Raw genomic sequence first — 19,321 nt, forward strand, 5'->3', positions numbered from 1 at the left:
ATTTAAAATACAAAATATTAGTAACTTTATTCCACTACAGTTACTGTTTAAATTGTTGGTAATCAGAATACACTTTTATTCAAGAAGTATTTTAATTACAGAAGAGATTACTTTGCATTTTATTATCATTTGTTCAAAATTGTTAAAATTGAGTCTATTCAGTTAGAAAACATTTATCCATATAAAATTATGCAACCTAAGGAGTGTCTGAACAGCGGTGAAATGAGCAGACAGAGAAATGCATTTGAAGTAAGTTTGGAGCAGCAGAAATAAAAAATAAAAACCTTTTGTAAATTGTCGTGAGCATTTAGCTTTATGCTAACCCTTACAGATAATCTAGAGTTCTGGCAAACTAGCCACAAATTTGCCGCTCATTATTTTCACATGCAAATGAGCTTGTAATTCGCCGCAAATATTTGCCAGAAGTTTGTAGCTCTTCACCGGTAGACAAGGACGGATTAAGAACTGAGAGGCCCATGGGCCGGTACACCATGGAGGCCTCCCATATTGTGACTACGTTAACCTTACTGTGGTGCAGGACGCTTGGCAGATTTGGTTGGATTTTTAAAATTGACAGAAAAAAAGTTTTAGAGCAATGTCTTACATGGACAATTGTATGTACGTTTTAATTATGAACCGATCCAAAATCTTGCGTTATTTTTTTATTTTTCTCCCTTTTTCTCCCCAATTTGGAATTCCCAATGTGCTCAAAGTCCTCGTGGTGGCATAGTGACTTGCCTCAATCCAGGTGACAGAGGATGAATCTCAGTTGCCTCAATCCATGCATCTTATCACATGGCTTGTTGAGCACGTTACCGCGGAGACATAGCTTGTGTGGAGGCTTCACGCTATTCTCCGTGGCATCCACGCACAACTCACCACGTGCCCCACCGAAAGCAAGAACCACATTATGGTGACAACGAGGAGGTTACCCCATGTGACTCTACCCTACCTAGCAACCGGGCCAATGTGGTTGCTTAGGATTCGAACTTGCGACTACCATGGGATGGTAGTCAGAGTCCTTACTTGCTAAGCTACCCAGGCCCCCAATCATGCATTATTAATAGGGATGTGCACGGTTTTCAAATACCAAAATCACTATTCGGTTATTCTGCATGTGTTTAGAGGTCTTCAACCCAATCTGAGTCCAACTGTACCCGATAAACCTTCAGGTTTTGGGCCAGGTTCATGTCAGTTTTTCAAGTAGTCAATAGGGCGAGTTACGGGCTGTTCACGCACGTCTGCGCTGTTTTTCAATTGTTTTTCTATGCTATGTAAACACGCACTGGACGGACGTCTTTGATCATTGCGTCACAACTCACTTTTTTCAGTGTTTTTCAGTTAAGTTTAAAAGAACTTTAATATTTAGAAACACATTGATCTCTGTAGTCCTTCAAATAAACACGGTGCACCTGTGAGACTCAGATTCCTTGAGAAGTCACTCGAGTACCTGTGCTCACGCTGCTGTAGTCCAGCACACATCTGGCCGAACAAATGGTATCTCACATAAGGCTGACATTTACATGGATTTATTATTAATGTCTCAAAATAAATAAATAAATAATTGATTGATTTAGAGCTCGGGGCCCTTTGGGTGTAGAGGCCCCTGGGCAACAGCCCAATTGGCCCGTTGGTTAATCCGTCCTTGCCAGTAGTGGTGAACCTGCAGCAAACAATTTGCCACAAGTTTTCCGCAAAGCTCATTTGCATGTGAAAATAATGAGTGGCAAATTCTCAGAAATCTAAGTTTTTGTAAGGGAAGCTAAAATGCCATTTCTAGCCATTTTGCATGCACCTGTTACCAGGTACGATCATATTTGTTTATCAAGAAAATTCACATTAAATCATATATATATATATATATATATATATATATAAATTCTCATCAAGAATATGATTTTTTGCCCTAATATATATATATATATATATATATATATATATAGATAGATAGATATATAGATATATATCTATCTATCTATCTATCTATATATATATATAGATATATATATATATATATATATATCTATATCTATATATATATTAGGGCAAAAAATCATATTCTTGATGAGAATTTTGTATATAACTATTTTTTTTAATATCTAAAAATCCTAAAACAAGATAAATTTGCTTTACCTTGTTTGAGAAGCAACACTGCATTCGATATTTAGGTTTTTCAGAGGATGTATTTTTAATATGTTTATTTTGTCTTACTGTACTTGCAGATTTGTTATAGTCAAAACAAGTGAAAAAATCGTCATGGTTACTTGTGTAACCTCCGTTCCCTGATGGAGGGAACGAGACATTGTGTCGATGTAGTGACACTAGGGGTCACTCTTGGGAGCCTGAGACACCTCTGGTCTTTGATAAAAGGCCAATGAAAATTGGCAAGTGGTATTTGCATGCCACTCCCCCGGACATACGGGTATAAAAGGAACTTGTATGCAACCACTCATTCAGGTTTTATGCTGAGGAGCCGATATAAGGTCTGGCCATTTCAGCGGGTAGTTCAGCGTTGTGGCAGGAGGGACATAACATCTCGTTCCCTCCATCAGGGAACGGAGGTTACACAAGTAACCATGACGTTCCCTATCTGTCACTCACTCGACGTTGTGTTGATGTAGTGACACTAGGGGTCCCTATACGAAACGCCACAATTGGCTGAACTGTGTTACGTGAACTGGTGGTGTGTGGTGGACAGACTACTGTGTGCCTCATAGCCAGCACACCAGGTCGACACGTAACCTCCCCCAACATAGTCATGAGTGTCGAACAGCCCTTTGGGGACAAGTCGACAACCCAAAAGATAGAGACAGGCTAACCCAGTCATGGCCTCTTTTCCCCTTCTTTTTTTCCACTCCCTAAAAAAGAAGGGGGATTATCCGACTGGGCCACCAGGTCTAGTCCTGACTATAATAATCCCCCTCACAAGGGGAAGACACCACGGAGACCACACCTCGCCCAATGAGAGGGGGGATATTTAAGTGGAAAAATACATCACATGGTCTTTCCAACCATGTGGAGAGTCTTCAAGGTAGATCCTACCCAACGGGGGAGGAGTTACTACAAACATGGAGACTGGGGCAGAGGGGCTCTGCCCAAGGAAGACGCAGTTTGCCAACAGGGAAACGAATTAGCGGAAGATCTACATCGCATGGGGTTAGCCTTACAGGGAACCGCCATATGCGGAGCACCTACCCCAGAACAGGACTCTTAGTTAGCACATGTACTGGGCCGGCAGCGAGTCTCTCTGAAAACTCGACTGCCACAGGGCTCGGAGGAAGTCAACCAGGGAACAAAGCTTGTGAACACTACTGGGAATTAATGGCGCACGTCTTCAGCTCAAAAGGAGGTGGAAGGCGCTATGTGCAAGCGATACACCCGGCCGGCTATCCCGGGCTTATCCGCTTGTATTGCGTGCCACTACCTGGGATGAAACCGGTTCCACCAGGAGGTTGTAGAACCTTACAAAGGTGTTGGGTGTTGCCCAGCCTGCTGCTCTGCAAATGTCTATTAGAGAGGCACCCCTGGCCAGGGCCCAGGAGGCCGCTACACCCCTGGTAAAATGGGCTTATAGCCCTACCGGGGGTGGCATGTTCTGGGTGTGATATGTCATAGTTATGGCATCAATGAGCCAGTGGGAGATCCTCTGCTTGGAGACAGCGCTTCCTTTCTGCTGTGCACCAAAGCAGACAAAGAGTTGCTCAGAGATCCTAAAGCTCTGTGTCCCATGCGATGTGTCCCACGGCGCCATGCCCGTCTCGGGACTCGAGTCTGAAGCTAGTGCTGAAGCGGTCTCATATGCATCAACCCGAGCAGGGTGGCCACCGCTGAGGATGCCATATGCCCCAGGAGCCTCTGAAAAAGTTTCAGTGGAACCGCTGTTTTCTGTTTGAACGCCTTCAAACAGGCCAACACCGACTGGGCACGCTCATTCATGAGGCGTGCTGTCAAAGAGACTGAGTCCAACTCCAAACTGAGAAAAGAGATGCTCTGAACCGGGAGGAGCTTGCTATTTTCTCAGTTGACCCAAAGCCCTAGTCGGCTGAGGTGTGAGAGCACCAAGTCCCTGTGTGCACACAACATGTCCTGAGAGTGAGCTAAGATTAGCCAGTCATCGAGATAGCTGAGAATGCGAATGCCCACCTCCCTTAGCGGGGCAAGGGCTGCCTCTGTGACCTTCATGAAGGTGTGAGGAGACAGGGACAGGCCGAAAGGGAGGACCTTGTTCTGATATGCCTGACCCTTGAATGCAAACCGCAGGAAGGGTCAGTGTCAAGGAAGGATCGAGACGTGGATGTACATGTCCTTCAGGTCTACTGCCGCGAACCAATCTTGATGCCGGACGCTCGCCAGAATGTGTTTTTGTGTCCGCATCTTGAATGGGAGTCTGTGTAAAGCCCGGTTCAGTACTCGCAGATCCAGATTGGCCGCAACCCACTGCCTTTTTTCGGTACGATGAAGTAGGGGCTGTAAAACCCCTTCTTCATCTCGGCCGGAGGGACAGGTTCTATCACGCCCTTCCGTAGGAGGGTAGCTTTCTCCGCACGCAAGGTAGCAGCATTTTCGTCCTTCACCAAGGTGAAGTGGACACCGCTGAACCTGGGCAGACGCCTGGCGAACTGAATCGCGTAGCCGAGTCGGACGGTCTGGACCAGCAATCGCGACGGATTGGAAAGCGCAAGCCATGTGTCCAAGTTCCGCGCAAGGGGGACCAAAGGGACAATGTCGTCAGACGTACTGGCAGGTGGGGCCTCACGGCGGGGCGGAGCTCGAAGTGCCACACCATGTCATAGCTGTGCTGAGTCTAGGGACATCGAAGCACTTACCTGGCTCCTTGTGACCACCCCCGGAACAGCCTGGGACGGGGGAGGAAGAGGCCTGTCCTCGTGACCCATGGAGACTGTCACATCGGGGGCGGATTTGTGCCACAGCTGGGCACTCAGGGGCAGGAGACCGCCGCTGGAGCGCCAAACCTGGTTTCATCGTCCCTGGGTCGCCCGTCTCAAGGGTGCTTTGAAGCATTTCACGGGTTCTGGGCAGCCGCGAGACGGGTGGTGTCTGCTTCCTGCGGTGGGCTCCATGCCGGGGCCGGGCCGAAGGGGCGGGCTGCAGTGGAGCTGGTGCAGTCACCGCAGGGGGACGCCCTTGGTGACAAGCAGATGGGCTGCGGGATCTTGAGCCACGCCGGGGCAGGATATGCCGGATAGCCTCCGTCTACTGCTCCACCGTCGAGAACTGCTGAGCAGAGTCCTTGACGGTGTAGCCGAATAGGCCAGCCTGGGAGATGGGGGCAGCAAGGAACCGTGTCCTGTCAGCCTCGCCCATCTCGACCAGGTTGAGCCAAAGGTGGCGCTCCTGGACCACTAATGTGGACATCGTCCGCCCAAGAGACCGCGCCGTGACCTCCGTTGCTCGGAGAGCGAGGTCAGTTGCCGAGCGCAGTTCCTGCATCAATCCCGGGGCGGAACTACCCTAGTGCAGTTCCTTTAGCGCCTTGGCGGAGTTGCGGGAGAGCCATGGCATGCAGGGCGGAGGCGGCTTGTCCAGCGGCACCATAGGCCTTGGCCGTCAGAGACGACGTAAACCTACAGGCCTTGGACGGGGGCTTTGGGCACCCACGCCAGGTGGCGGTGCTCTGCGGGCATAGGTGCACCGCGAGCGCCTTTATCCACCGGGGGATTGCCGAATAGCCCTTGGCTGCCCCACCATCGAGGGTAGTGAGGGCGGGGAAGCTGAAAAGATTGGGACCGGGCAGTAAAAAAGTGCCTCCCATGACCTTGTCAGCCCTTCATGCACCTCCAGGAAGAAAGGAATGGGGGTGGGGCGTGGCTTTGAGCGGTGCCACGAGCCCAGGAACCAATCATCGAGCCGCGAGGGTTCAGGGAAGAGCGGAGGGTTCCACTCTAGCCGACGCTCGCGGCTGCCCGGGAAAGCATGTCGTCAACTCCGTGTCAGCCTGTGACTGGGAAATCGTCCCCGAAGGGTGGAGCCCAGCTGAGGCTTCTGCGTCCGACTGCACGAGCCCGCTCTCCGATGCTGCGCTCGAGTGTGCTGGGGAATGGGAGGTCCGCGGGGGATACCCGGCGGAGGCGGTCTCATTGGGGTCCCCAAATCACTCCCAGTGCTAGCCGTGCTGGCCTCATACCCGTGGGTAAAAGGACCGAGGCGGAGAACCTCTGGGATGGCTTGCTTTCTTACGAAGGCGAGATGCGACCGCATCGTTAACATGGACATGTCCTCGCAATGAGTACATGACCATCCACGAATGCTGTCTCTACGTGAGCAGTGCCCAGACACTGAAAGACAGTGATCGTGACCATCAGAAGGTGAGAGATAACGACCGCAACCAGGAATAACACACAATCGGAAAGGCATCTTTAAAAAGACACGTCTTTAAAAAGAAGTGTGTGCCGCTCTTTTAGAGAAATATACTCTTTTAGAGAAATATACTCTTATTTCTGCCGAAGCGCCCAGGGTCATTATCTGCAGTGCACCAGTGCAGAGGAGGGAGAAGCCACTGAAATGCACCGTCAGATCCAGCAGAGGTGAATGAACAGTCGTGGGAATTCAGCTCAGTGAGCATGACTGTTCGGCTCCGAAGAGAAAATCTGAATGAGTGGTTGCATACCAGCTCCTTTTATACCCGTATGTCCGGGGGAGTGGCATGCAAATACCACTCGCCAATTTTCGTTGGCCTTTTATCAAAGATAAACTCCCAAGAGTGACCCCTAGTGTCACTACATCGACACATCTTCAAGTGAGTGACAGATAGGGAATTACCAGTTCTGAAGAAGTAATCCAAAGTATTTAGATTATGTTACTGACCTTGAGTAGTCTAACGGAATACGTTACAAATGACATTTTACAGCATGTATTATGAAATATGTAGTGAAATACATTTTAAAAGTAACCCTCCCAACCCTGTGCATAAATGATTCTTGTTTTATTTTTGATTTTAAGTACAATAACAACTTAATTTATCACTAACCTCTGAAGGTGAACTGCTTAACAAAACTAATATTGCACACAGAGTCAGACCACAAACAATTTAATTAGTTTTAGTTGCAATATACACTTGTTCAAAGCCCCTCACTTAAACAATATTTAAAATTCAAAATTTGTTGTCTTAATTGATAAACACGATATTAAAGAACTGATAACTGATTAAGTGGAAAAGAGTAAATATCAGTTAAAAATATCGGTCAAACCAATTATCAGTGTATTTCTAATTTTTACATTTTCTGAAGACAATATGAGTGCCGGTGTAAAACTCACTGCTGATACTAGGACGTTGCTTTGGGGTACCTAGGGTGTTCTGGGTGGTTGCTAGGGCATTGATAGCCTAGCAACAGCATTTAAAAAAAAAAAAAAAAGCTCTCAGAAAACTTAAGCAACACCCTGGCAACCATTAAACCCTAGTATCATGATGGCATTTTGCACGGGTAAGCATCCTTCTCATTTTCTTTCAAAAAAGAAAAATCCAGTTCTCTAGTTTTTATTGTGTTCAAATGTAATATTTATATTTACCCCAATCGTTGAAAAGCCCATATACGTCAATTCTGTTATCTTCTACAGGGCAAGAACTGTATTCAACACTACACATCTAAAAATACATTCAACCAAAGACACTTTTACCACACAGCACCGAAATATGCACCATGAGTCACGAGGTAAACACGCAAGAAATGCCAGTTTCGAATGACTGCACTATGCCAATTTGTTATTATTATTCAAAGAAGGATTACATCATTAAGTTCAAATCATGTAAATTAGATGTGAAATAAGCAATCGCTTGAGTCATCACTTTTGAGCTGGTGCGATAACTGCTGCTGTGAGAAAGCCCTTCTACTAACGCTTAAGGTGACAGTGACAGGCATGTTGTTCATTATTCCACACGCCTGCCTGGCTGCGTTCACCAAGACATATGAGGCAGAGGCAGTGCCAATGGAGACAGCTCAGCGCACAGCAGTAGGCAAATCCAGGCTGGCATGTACAGGCAGTGTGACTCACGTTGCTCGTGCTCTGGCTGCTTTTACAGGACTAGCGATCTCACCTCTGATTTGTGATTGATTGACAGATCGGTTGATCTTGTTCACAAATCCACTCTGAACATTTTGTTCACAAGTGAGACTGAATTGGTCCGAGCAGCAGTTCTCAGGTATAACTAGCTGTATAATTTGGTATGTAACAAAACATGTTTTTAACACATTTTATTTTATCATTAGTTTTCCCATCATTTTGGTCACATTTTAGCTTTTTAAAATGGTACAATTTCCATGTAATATAACAATAAATATGATTTTATATACAGTATAAATACATGTATATTGTACATACAGTACATAAATATACAGTATATAAAATATACAAATTGTGCAAATAGTTGCAGATACTATTTGCAATACTAATGAAATACTAACAGTCAGTATTGGGGATCACTGCAGTGTGTATATTGTGTTTATTTAGAGTCCCACAGACACCCTACCCCTGCCCCTAAACCTAACCCTAACCTTACAAAAGTTAACCATGGTTTTAATAAAGTAACCATAGTATTGCTTGGTATTTTTTTTAAGAAAATCACAGTAACCACAAAATTAAACATGGTTACAATATTAACACCATATTACTGTAGTAACACCATGGTTAAGTGCATTAAAACATGGTTAATACCATATTAATATAGTAAAACCATGGTTAATTTTACCCAGATCAAACCTTTCTCTCAACTCCGACTGTCACTTTGACCAAATCACTGTGAGGAAATCAACCATTATATTCATTGTTATGTATTATTATAAGTAGTATTAAAGGAAATATTAAGGGTGGACTGTCCTGTTGGAAGGTGAACCTTCAGCCCAGTCTGAGGTCCTGAGCACTCTGGACCAAGTATTCATTAAGGACATCTCTGTATTTTGCTTCAACCCTGACCAGCCCCCAGTCAAACACCCCCACAGCATGATGCTATCACCATCATGTATTAAAAATAGCAACAGCTATCCAACAAATGAAGAGCCCTATGAAATCTGTTTAAGTTTTTCTCATGTCCAGTTTTCTTGTCTAGCAATCCAAAATCTCATTTATGAATGGTAAATCAAGGATATTGACTTGCTTCTCATGAACTACATTTCATTCAAAGTGTCATATTATGCGTTAACATGTTTAAAATATTAGCGTTAACTTTAACAGCACTAATATATATATACACCGATCAGCCACAACATTAAAACCACCTGCCATATTACATTATAATCGAGTCAATTCGTGTAAATGCCACTAATGTCACATACATTGACCGTCGGGAAAACAGATGGCGGGAGACATTATGCTGAGACCTGCGGCAAGCATTTTATCAATGTAGCATAGCAGTAGAACATGTCCGCAAAGCACAGATAGAGCTCCTAACATTTTGTCAATTGCGAATGACAGTGCAGACTTTTTTGCATGTCTGTCAAAATTCCATAAAAAGAAGCAAATAAATCCTGTCATAATACACTTACAACTACAATATTTCGTACATAATTTGAACTGAGTTGTGCTGTGTTCATTTTCTGTTGTTCAACTCTGTTGGTGGGTGTAGATTTTATGTGAATGACTGAACAATACTTCTGGATGAAGCATATTTTGTCCACTCATGTTTATAAAGATAATGCGATTAATCGTGATTAACTACCAAAAAAAAAAAAAAAAAGGTATGCGATTAATCACGATTAAATATTTTTAATGTTTGACAGCCCTAATATATATATATATATATATATATATATATATATATATATATATATATATATATATATATATATATCAAATGTATATTATTTTTTACCAGCCAGTGGCTAATCACAGATATTTTTAGTCGCATAACGCAAAATTTGGCTGCATATGCGAGTGATTTACCAGAGACTATTTAGGGATTTATTTACATTGACATTTGTATCATTTAAATGAAGATGCAATGCATATAAAAAGCTATAACTTTACCCTCCCCTACCTGTGAGTATGCAAACTTACAGTGTTTTGGGCACAACAGACAGCATATGATGTCCTGCTCGAGGGATTGTGGTTTTAATAAATAATAAATCACAAATAAGAAATATTATATTAAAAATGTTAAAATAAAACTGTCGACTCACATTCCTGCAACAATAAAAACATGCAGCTTTGAAATATGTATTTTTTGTATTCTTATCCAAATTCGGTAAGAGTTCACCAAAAACTTTAGCTTTCATGCACAGCTGAATGCGAAATGTCTCCCGTGTTCAGGTGCGTTTGAATGGAAATGAATGAAGCACAAAATGTAATGGGACCGTGCCGTATTTAAGATGCTCATTTGGTGCCATTGGTCTCTTTGGTTAACAAATTCAAAAGACTCAAGTCACCAGGAGAAATCAAAACCCCCACCACACATGTCCATTCAGACACTCTATCTGTTTTTCCAGTGCTCATAAATCACAGAATGCAAACAAATGTATCCCTGCTCCTAATACAGTACATCCACTGACGTTATCAAATTAAAGGTCAAATTGTGCTCATTTGAGAATTAATCAGAAAATGAATTTGTAGTTTTGATTATTATTATTATTATTATAATTATTAGTAGTATTATTACTGTTTAGACTTTGAAACGAGCAAATTTATACTACAGACCTGATCTCTTGATATTCACATATTTCTTTATCAAAACAGAATATTTGACATTTTTCAGCTTCCATTTCATGATGTTACAACTAGCACATCTGTGCCCCCTGCCCCAAACTCCGCCCACCACTGTCCCCAAAACAAAGTGACACCCATGCATTTACCTGTGGCATGAATTCACAAGACCAATGTTCTCCCTGAATCCTGGCCTGTTGAGTGGCAATTCTCATCAGTTACTCCATGTTCTACAAAGCTGTCAGTAAGCAGCAAGAGATTATAGTGTAAGAAGGACACCGTCTCTCATTTCAGGTGGCCGTAAACATTCACTGCTCAATCACGACTGACCATGCACTCATAATGACACCAATATTTCACTAGTGTAAGCCGGTGGCATTTATCCCAGCGATGATTGCGAGAGTTCACCTTCATTTCCCATTGCATTTGATGGCCATTTTGCACTTTCCATGAAAAGGCTTCAATTTGGTGTTCCTACTTTATTTAAAAATTTAAGCTATATATAGCCCCCTTCCTGATTTCTTCTGTTTTTGTGTATTTTTCATACTAAATAGTTTTAGATCTTCAAACGAGATATCACATAAAACAAATGCAACCTGCATACACACAAAATACAGTTTTCAAATATATATATATATATATATATATATATATATATATATATATATATATATATATATATATATATATATATAGACTTTTGCACAGTAATGATTATACTAGTGGTGAAACGGTTAAAATTTCTCATGGTTTGGTTTGTTTCACGGTTTTAGTCTCACGGTTTCGGTACGGTTCGGTATTTGCTTTGTTCAGAAAAAAACTAATATTACTGCCAAATCCAAAGAATACTCTATTTGGTAAACACTTCAACAGGTTTGCCCTTAACAAAAATCATGGTTTTACAACAGTAACCATAGTTTTACCATGGTATTTGTAGTAAAATCATAGTAACCACAAAATCAACATGGTTACTGTCATGGTTACATTATATAGAAAAGGTTACAATATATAGTAAAACCATGGTTACTATATGGTTACTACAATATTACTATAGTAAAACCATGGTTAAAGGACCCTGACAAAAGTTTACATTTTAACTTAATACCAGCACTATTACGCTACATGCATCAACATAAAGTCAAACTCAACTCAACATATATATTCACAATTCAGAAGTTGTACATCACTACTGAAGGAATAACCTTGCTATTAAAATGGATACAAGAAGGGATGTTGTGATAATCAGGGCTCCAGACTAACTTCTTTTACTAGGAGCACTGTAGCCCCTTACTGACACTTTTAGGGGCACAGGCAGAAAATTTAGGGGTGCACACCTTAAATCGACCTGCAACACTATTATTCACATTTTCCCCATTTTAACTGTATAACTGATAAATGCTTTGGTAATAAATACAGAAACTAATATGTGTTGTTTTATTTCAGTTCACAGTCACATTTTAACTGAATGGTGCTTAACAAATGCACATTCAGAAATGTAAACAAAGTATTATTACTGTCATTACAGTGCAAAAACCAAAACAAATACATTAAATGTAAACATGAGGTAAGTGGTCACTGGTCAGTGGTCTTTTCTGTCAGTACAGCATCAGAATAGGTAAACAAATTGTGCCTCTCCTTACTATCCCTTAGAGCATATCCCCCTGTGGGACACTGGGAGGCTCTGATGGCCAACCCTTTTAGTTGGGCCTCCTTGATCTTTTACCCTGACTGAACCACATACAGGTGCATCTCAATAAATTAGAATGTCGTGGAAAAGTTCATTTATTTCAGTAATTCAACTCAAATTGTGAAACTCGTGTATTAAATAAATTCAATGCACACAGACTGAAGTAGTTTAAGTCTTTGGTTCTTTTAATTGTGATGATTTTGGCTCACATTTAACAAAAACCCACCAATTCACTATCTCAAAAAATTAGAATATGGTGACATGCCAATCAGCTAATCAACTCAAAACACCTGCAAAGGTTTCCTGAGCCTTCAAAATGGTCTCTCAGTTTGGTTCACTAGGCTACACAATCATGGGGAAGACTGCTGATCTGACAGTTGTCCAGAAGACTAAATCATTGACACCCTTCACAAGGAGGGTAAGCCACAAACATTCATTGCCAAAGAAGCTGGCTGTTCACAGAGTGCTGTATCCAAGCATGTTAACAGAAAGTTGAGTGGAAGGAAAAAGTGTGGAAGAAAAAGATGCACAACCAACCGACAGAACCGCAGCCTTACGATTGTCAAGCAAAATCGATTCAAGAATCTGGGTGAACTTCACAAGAAATGGACTGAGGCTGGGGTCAAGGCATCAAGAGCCACCACACACAGACATGTCAAGGAATTTGGCTACAGTTGTAGTATTCCTCTTGTCAAGCCACTCCTGAACCACAGACAATGTCAGAGGCGTCTTACCTGGGCTAAGGAGAAGAAGAACTGGACTGTTGCTCAGTGGTCCAAAGTCCTCTTTTCAGATGAGAGCAAGTTTTGTATTTCATTTGGAAACCAAGGTCCTAGAGTCTGGAGGAAGGGTGGAGAAGCTCATAGCCTAAGTTGCTTGAAGTCCAGTGTTAAGTTTCCACAGTCTGTGATGATTTGGGGTGCAATGTCATCTGCTGGTGTTGGTCCATTGTGTTTTTTTGAAAACCAAAGTCACTGCACCCATTTACCAAGAAATTTTGCAGCACTTCAGGCTTCCTTCTGCTGACCAGCTTTTTAAAGATGCTGATTTCATTTTCCAGCAGGATTTGGCACCTGCCCACACTGCCAAAAGCACCAAAAGTTGGTTAAATGACCATGGTGTTGGTGTGCTTGACTGGCCAGCAAACTCACCAGACCAGAACCCCATAAAGAATCTATGGGGTATTGTCAAGAGGAAAATGAGAAACAAGAGACCAAAAAATGCAGATGAGCTGAAGGCCACTGTCAAAGACACCTGGGCTTCCATACCACCTCAGCAGTGCCACAAACTGATCACCTCCATGCCACGCCGAATTGAGGCAGTAATTAAAGCAATAGGAGCCCCTACCAAGTATTGAGTACATATACAGTAAATGAACATACTTTCCAGAAGGCCAACAATTCTCTAAAAATGTTTTTTTTATTGGTCTTATGATGTATTCTAATTTTTTGAGATAGTGAATTGGTGGGTTTTTGTTAAATGTGAGCCAAAATCATCACAATTAAAAGAACCAAAGACTTAAACTACTTCAGTCTGTGTGCATTGTATTTATTTAATACACGAGTTTCACAATTTGAGTTGAATTACTGAAATAAATGAACTTTTCCATGACATTCTAATTTATTGAGATGCACCTGTATGTACAGCCTCCTTGGCATCAAACTCTTCCAAGCTAGGTCCCTCCATACTTATTCGAATGAGGTCCTCCACTGTGTCTACATGCAAGGACCCTCTGACATCAGATTTAATCCTCTTCTGTGCTGAAAATCCCCTTTCACACACAGCAGAGGAGACGGGGAGGACCAGCATAATGTGCACAAGATGTATGATGTTCTATAAAGAATAGAACATTAGTTTAGCTTTGATTTAATCAAGAAGTCATAATCTACAAATAAACATTAATGAGGACTTGATTTGTACCTTGTAATCAGAGCAGAATGGCAACTTTGTTTGCATCATCTCCCATAGGGCCTGGTAGGATTTGTCCATGTAGTTTCTGGAGATTAACATCTTCATGGACAGATACTCCTCTCTAGCCAGATTGCTGTCACAGCCATTTCTGAAAGGAGTTAAGAAAAAGATGACCAAACAATCTAAGTTTCTGTAGGATCGAGTTAGGTGTGTGAAATTATGTCTTTGTTATACTGTCTTTTTTATGCTCGGCCAGGATGATTTAAAGAGTCAATGACCTTGTTAACATGGTGGAGAAGTGGTCCAGTAAGAAGTCCAGCTCCTCTGTACCATAGTCTATCAGCTTGTCTCTCTGCTCTGGCCAGGAGTCATGATTGAAGATCTTGAATGACCTCACTGCCTTTGCGGTTGCTGTGGACTCTTCAACTGGAGAGAGAGAGAGAGCGAGAGATAGAGAGAGAGAGAGAGAGAGAGAGAGCCCACCAAAAATCAATGTGTGATAATGATTGCTTATTTTATATTTTCAGTACATTTGTTATAATTTTGTCCTAGCAATCTGCATTGCTTGATGATGCAGTCAAATGTTCCATGTGGACGTAGATTGCTGTGAACTGCCCTGGGTTCTGTAGGTTCCGGTCCTTTCCTCCAGGTCTCAGTAAGGTTTGTAGGGCCCAGGTTACATGTGGGAGCCAGTGTGTCCCACTAACATCACCTGGGACATTGACACGCACATCCAGCTCCTCTCCCAGGGCTCTGAGCTCTCTCGTAGATTTGCTGCTGTAGTCATACGTCTTCCATACCATGTTTAGGAGATTGTAGATTTGGTCAACCATGGGGATTTTCCTTTGGATGGACAGCATTGCCAGTTCCAATCTATAATTAAAATGAATTAAACTTAAATATATACATTGTTTACTACCCCCAACTTTAGCCTAATTGTCCACATAACCTACCTATGTGGCAAGCAATGGAACGGGACAATAAAAGCCCTCGCTTCAGCTTGGAGGAGGGATATTACACCTCCCTTATGCCCAAGATTGACTGCAGCACCATCAGCTCCCATGTCTTCTCTAACCACCTTGTCTCTGTCCCTAGATGGTGAAAGGCCTCTTTGGTGGCATCATAGACCCCTTGAAATAAAATGACAGATTATCTATAACTGTGTACAATTAAATGTTGATATGGAATAGTATTCACTGTACACCAAAACCACCAGCAGACAGGAACAGTTTCTTTCCCCTGGCATCACACTGAACAGTTCAATCATTATGGTACCTACAAATTATATATATTTATTTTATGCAAAAAAAAAAAAAAAAAAAAAAAACAGTTTCATTATTGTAGTAATTTCTGGCATATATTTATATAAGTGACTGTTGTGTTATTCTGAGTAAGCACTAAACTGGAGTCAAATTATTTGCTTTATCAGCTACTGTAGTTAACATACCTTGAGCATGTGCATGCTGGACTTCCATGTGGCCAATCAAAATATTCGTTGGTTTCCCTTGTTGCAGGATCCTTCCATATACTATTTCACATTCGTTAGTTGAAACATCGGTATCACCATTGATCATGAATGAGAGATTTGTGGCATCCTTAATCTTCTCATGGGTCTTCTGTTTGAATGAATCTGCAATAGCGCCAATGAATTGCGCACATGCTGTGTTGTTACTGTATGTAGGATTAACTTTTACGCCGTTTTTTTTTCAACAATTCAATGTGGCCCTTGAATTTGGTAAATGGTAGTTCCTGCTTAGCTATGAAATAGGCCGTGTTGAATTGCACTACCATTTCAGCCTCATCAGATGACTGAATGGTAGCTTCCTGCCCGTGAAATGCTACTGGAAGTGGCGATGCCGTTTCATTTGTGTATCTGTCTCGGCATATTTTATGTTTTAAGCTGCTGTTGTGCTTCATTAAGGTGTCGTGTTTAAACTGTGCGGTGCCAGTTGCCTCGGCAAACTTGGATTTCCCCACATGTTGTGGACCACTAGTGCAGTAGATACAGTTCATGGTGTTGGTGTTTTTGCTAAATCTAAGCATGTAAACTCCCTCAGCCATTCCTGTTGGAAACAGTGTGTGCTTGCCTTTTTTGCCATGGCCTCTTCTGACTCTAACTCATCGACCTCTACAATTTGCTGCTCTGTAGGGCCTGGTTCTGGTACAGGAGCTGTAGATGGAAAAAATGCGTCAATGATTCGTTTTGCCATGGTTGACTTTTACGGACGATGTGTTTGATGCCATGAAAGCGAGACACACGAGTGTAGATGACGTTACTCACGCAGTTGACTAATCACTCATGGACCCAACTCTGACAGACTCGCTCCCTCCTCGTTTTTTAACATGAAATAAAAAAAAATGTCGTCAAATATGCAGGTCACATGTGCGAATAGTTGAAAAAAATACAAGCGCTTAAGTTATTGTTTCATGTCTGTCTGAATAGACCTTTTTTACACTCCGGGTTTTGGAATGCGGATGTAAATGTTTGCAGGGTACACTTCGACAGTGGTGAATGGGAGTGAATGGGAGATCACAGCAAATATTATTTTCACTTACTCATTTGCTACAAGACCAAAAGAAAAAGTCCACTAGTACGTTTGAATGACTTTCCAGAAGAGGGAAAAAAAATAGAGAGCAGTGGATTAAGCCAGTAAAATGGGAGAAGATGCCAAATTTAATGTCACTCTCTCAGTAGCTGTAATAGAAACCCCCTCACAGCTGTGGTAATTAGTTTTTTAAAACTAATTCCAGGGTAATACAACACAAAGCATAATGTTATAAATGTACATTAAATATATATTAAAAAAAAAAACAATTTTAAATAACACGGAAACGCGTCATCACAGTCTCTGAAAAAGGGAGTGTGTCCAGTTTTGGCTGCTGAGGAAGCAAGAAGAACTCGCTCACCTGTTTTAAACCCTCACAATGGTCTTCTCGATCAGTGGCTCGTTTTCTCCACTTGCCATTTTCAACTACACACAATGCGTGCAGAACTGTGATGTTATCAAGTTGAGAGCAGAGCGTGTCCATCTACAGAGCCATACAGGTGCATTTGCGGAGACTGTAACTGTGCTTGTCTATTTGACACTATGTCCTTGAGCACCAGATGCGTCATTAAACTAGAGTTGAACCACAGAGCCCATATGCTTACTGAACCGTGGGTGGCAAACCGAAAGGTTAATTTTTTTACCGAGAACCATTACACCCCTAGTATATACTGTAAAATATATATGCTCAAACTGCTAAAATATGGAGTTTATTTCACTGATATTAGAGAGGTTTGCCAGGGCAAGCATCTTTACTGCTCATTCTTAAATTTGGGGTTTGTTTAAATTCCTTAAAATAAAAATTAGCCATAGTAATAATAGCAATGCTTGTTACTAGTTATGTACAGGCTATAGGTGGTAAATATTTGAAACAATATTTTTTTTGGTATGGGATGTTATATTAAGATTGAAAATATAATAAGCAATAACTACAAACCAAATTTGATCTATAAACTTTATTTGGGCTATAAATTTGCAACTCCGTTACCAGTGTTGGGAAGATTACTTCTAAAATGTAATCTGGTGCTGATTACAAATTACACTATTAATAAAATAATCAGTAACAATCTTTAAGGTTACAATTTTAGGTAATCTAATGAGACTACTTTTGTATTACTTATTGTATGTTTTCGCATGGATCACATGGATAACTTTTATGCTGCATAAACATGACTTTTTGTCTGTCAAAGTGCTAGCACCCGTGTACTTCTATTATAAGGAACTGACAGAGCTCTATCTTCTTCTAAAAATCATAATTTCTGTTCTGCTGAAGAAAGACAGTCATACACATCTGGAATGGCATCAGGGTAAGTGAATAATGAGAGAATTTTCATTTTTGGGTGAACTATTCCTTTAAGTACAAATTTGTTCGCTTCTTTTAAAATCAAGGTATCTACAGTATATAATGTACATAAGTAATCATGTACAGTAATCCATAAAAATCTAACTGTAATCCGATTACACACATTTAAAAGTGTATAATGTATTCTAATTAAAAGTACTTTATTTTTGTAATATGGTTATGAAATCCACAATACATGTAGTCCATTACTACCCAACACTCCCTGTTACCCAATCTGGTGTAGGTTTTGGTTTAATTTCTGTTTAATGTCTGTTTATTTTTGATTTTTTTAACTGTATTTAGACAAGGCCCAAATTTGGGTAACAGGGTTACTAAAGACTACAATTTTCCTGTTTATCAGAATTATTGATTATCATCAGTATTAGTAATAATTTAGTAACATTATTGATCATTTGCATTACATTATTCCGCTTATGCTTTTACATTGTGTGTTTTATATGCATTCTTACAGCCTCGTGTAAGTTCAAATATATATAAATTTACCTCATGGTAAATTTTTCCGGGGTCTGCTCTACACAAAGGAAGGCCTACATTTTTTTTTGTATGGATGGACTTAAATATGGCCTGCATGAGTATGCTCGTCAGAGAAAGACCAAGCGAGACCGAGAGAGACAAGGAAGATCAGAAACCACTGTATGACACCACACTTTAAATTTAAATTTTGCTTTCTCTCCTATGTCTGATAACTAAAAGATTTAATAAATGTACTTTTTCTTGACAAATTTAACTGGTGTGGTTCCATGACTTCACAACAGGGTAAAAGACTAAATTCAGAGTCTTCAATCTGGCGTCACAAACAGGATCAGTGTCTTCAGGCATCTGTCTCAGAACAATCAGGTGAGACTTTTTTTGATAATTTTGAATAAGTCTGCCTGATAATAGTCAGTGAGTGAGAGTTGGCAAGATTTATTAAATGTCAGACATAGCTAAATTTAAATTCTTAAATTTAAGATTAATTTAAGTTGATTAATTAATTTAAGTTTGATTTGGCTAATTTGAGTTGATTTGGCTAAGTTAGGTTGATCTGGTTGGTTGAGTTGATCTGATCAGTGAATCTTCAAAATATTTTAACTTAAACTGACCTTGGAAAAGAGGCAATTTAAGCTATATTTCAACGTTTATCGGTCAGGTTTCATGACCGGAAGACCAGAAATGGTTAGCTAG

At 41.2% G+C, this 19,321-nt stretch overlaps 1 protein-coding gene across 1 annotated transcript in view; it reads left to right on the forward strand.

Moving 5' to 3' along the window:
• The window catches only part of LOC127415427 (uncharacterized), a 304,734-nt gene extending 291,248 nt beyond the window's left edge, over nucleotides 1-13,486 (forward strand). The window contains exon 2 of the mRNA XM_051654139.1: nucleotides 13,167-13,486. Within this exon, the coding sequence (XP_051510099.1) occupies nucleotides 13,167-13,363 (197 nt within the window). The 3' untranslated portion in view covers nucleotides 13,364-13,486. The remainder of the gene's footprint in view (nucleotides 1-13,166) is intronic.
• Nucleotides 13,487-19,321: the final 5,835 nt, after the last annotated feature.

This window comes from Myxocyprinus asiaticus, chromosome 24 (assembly GCF_019703515.2).
Source record: "Myxocyprinus asiaticus isolate MX2 ecotype Aquarium Trade chromosome 24, UBuf_Myxa_2, whole genome shotgun sequence".
Taxonomy (NCBI): domain Eukaryota; kingdom Metazoa; phylum Chordata; class Actinopteri; order Cypriniformes; family Catostomidae; genus Myxocyprinus; species Myxocyprinus asiaticus.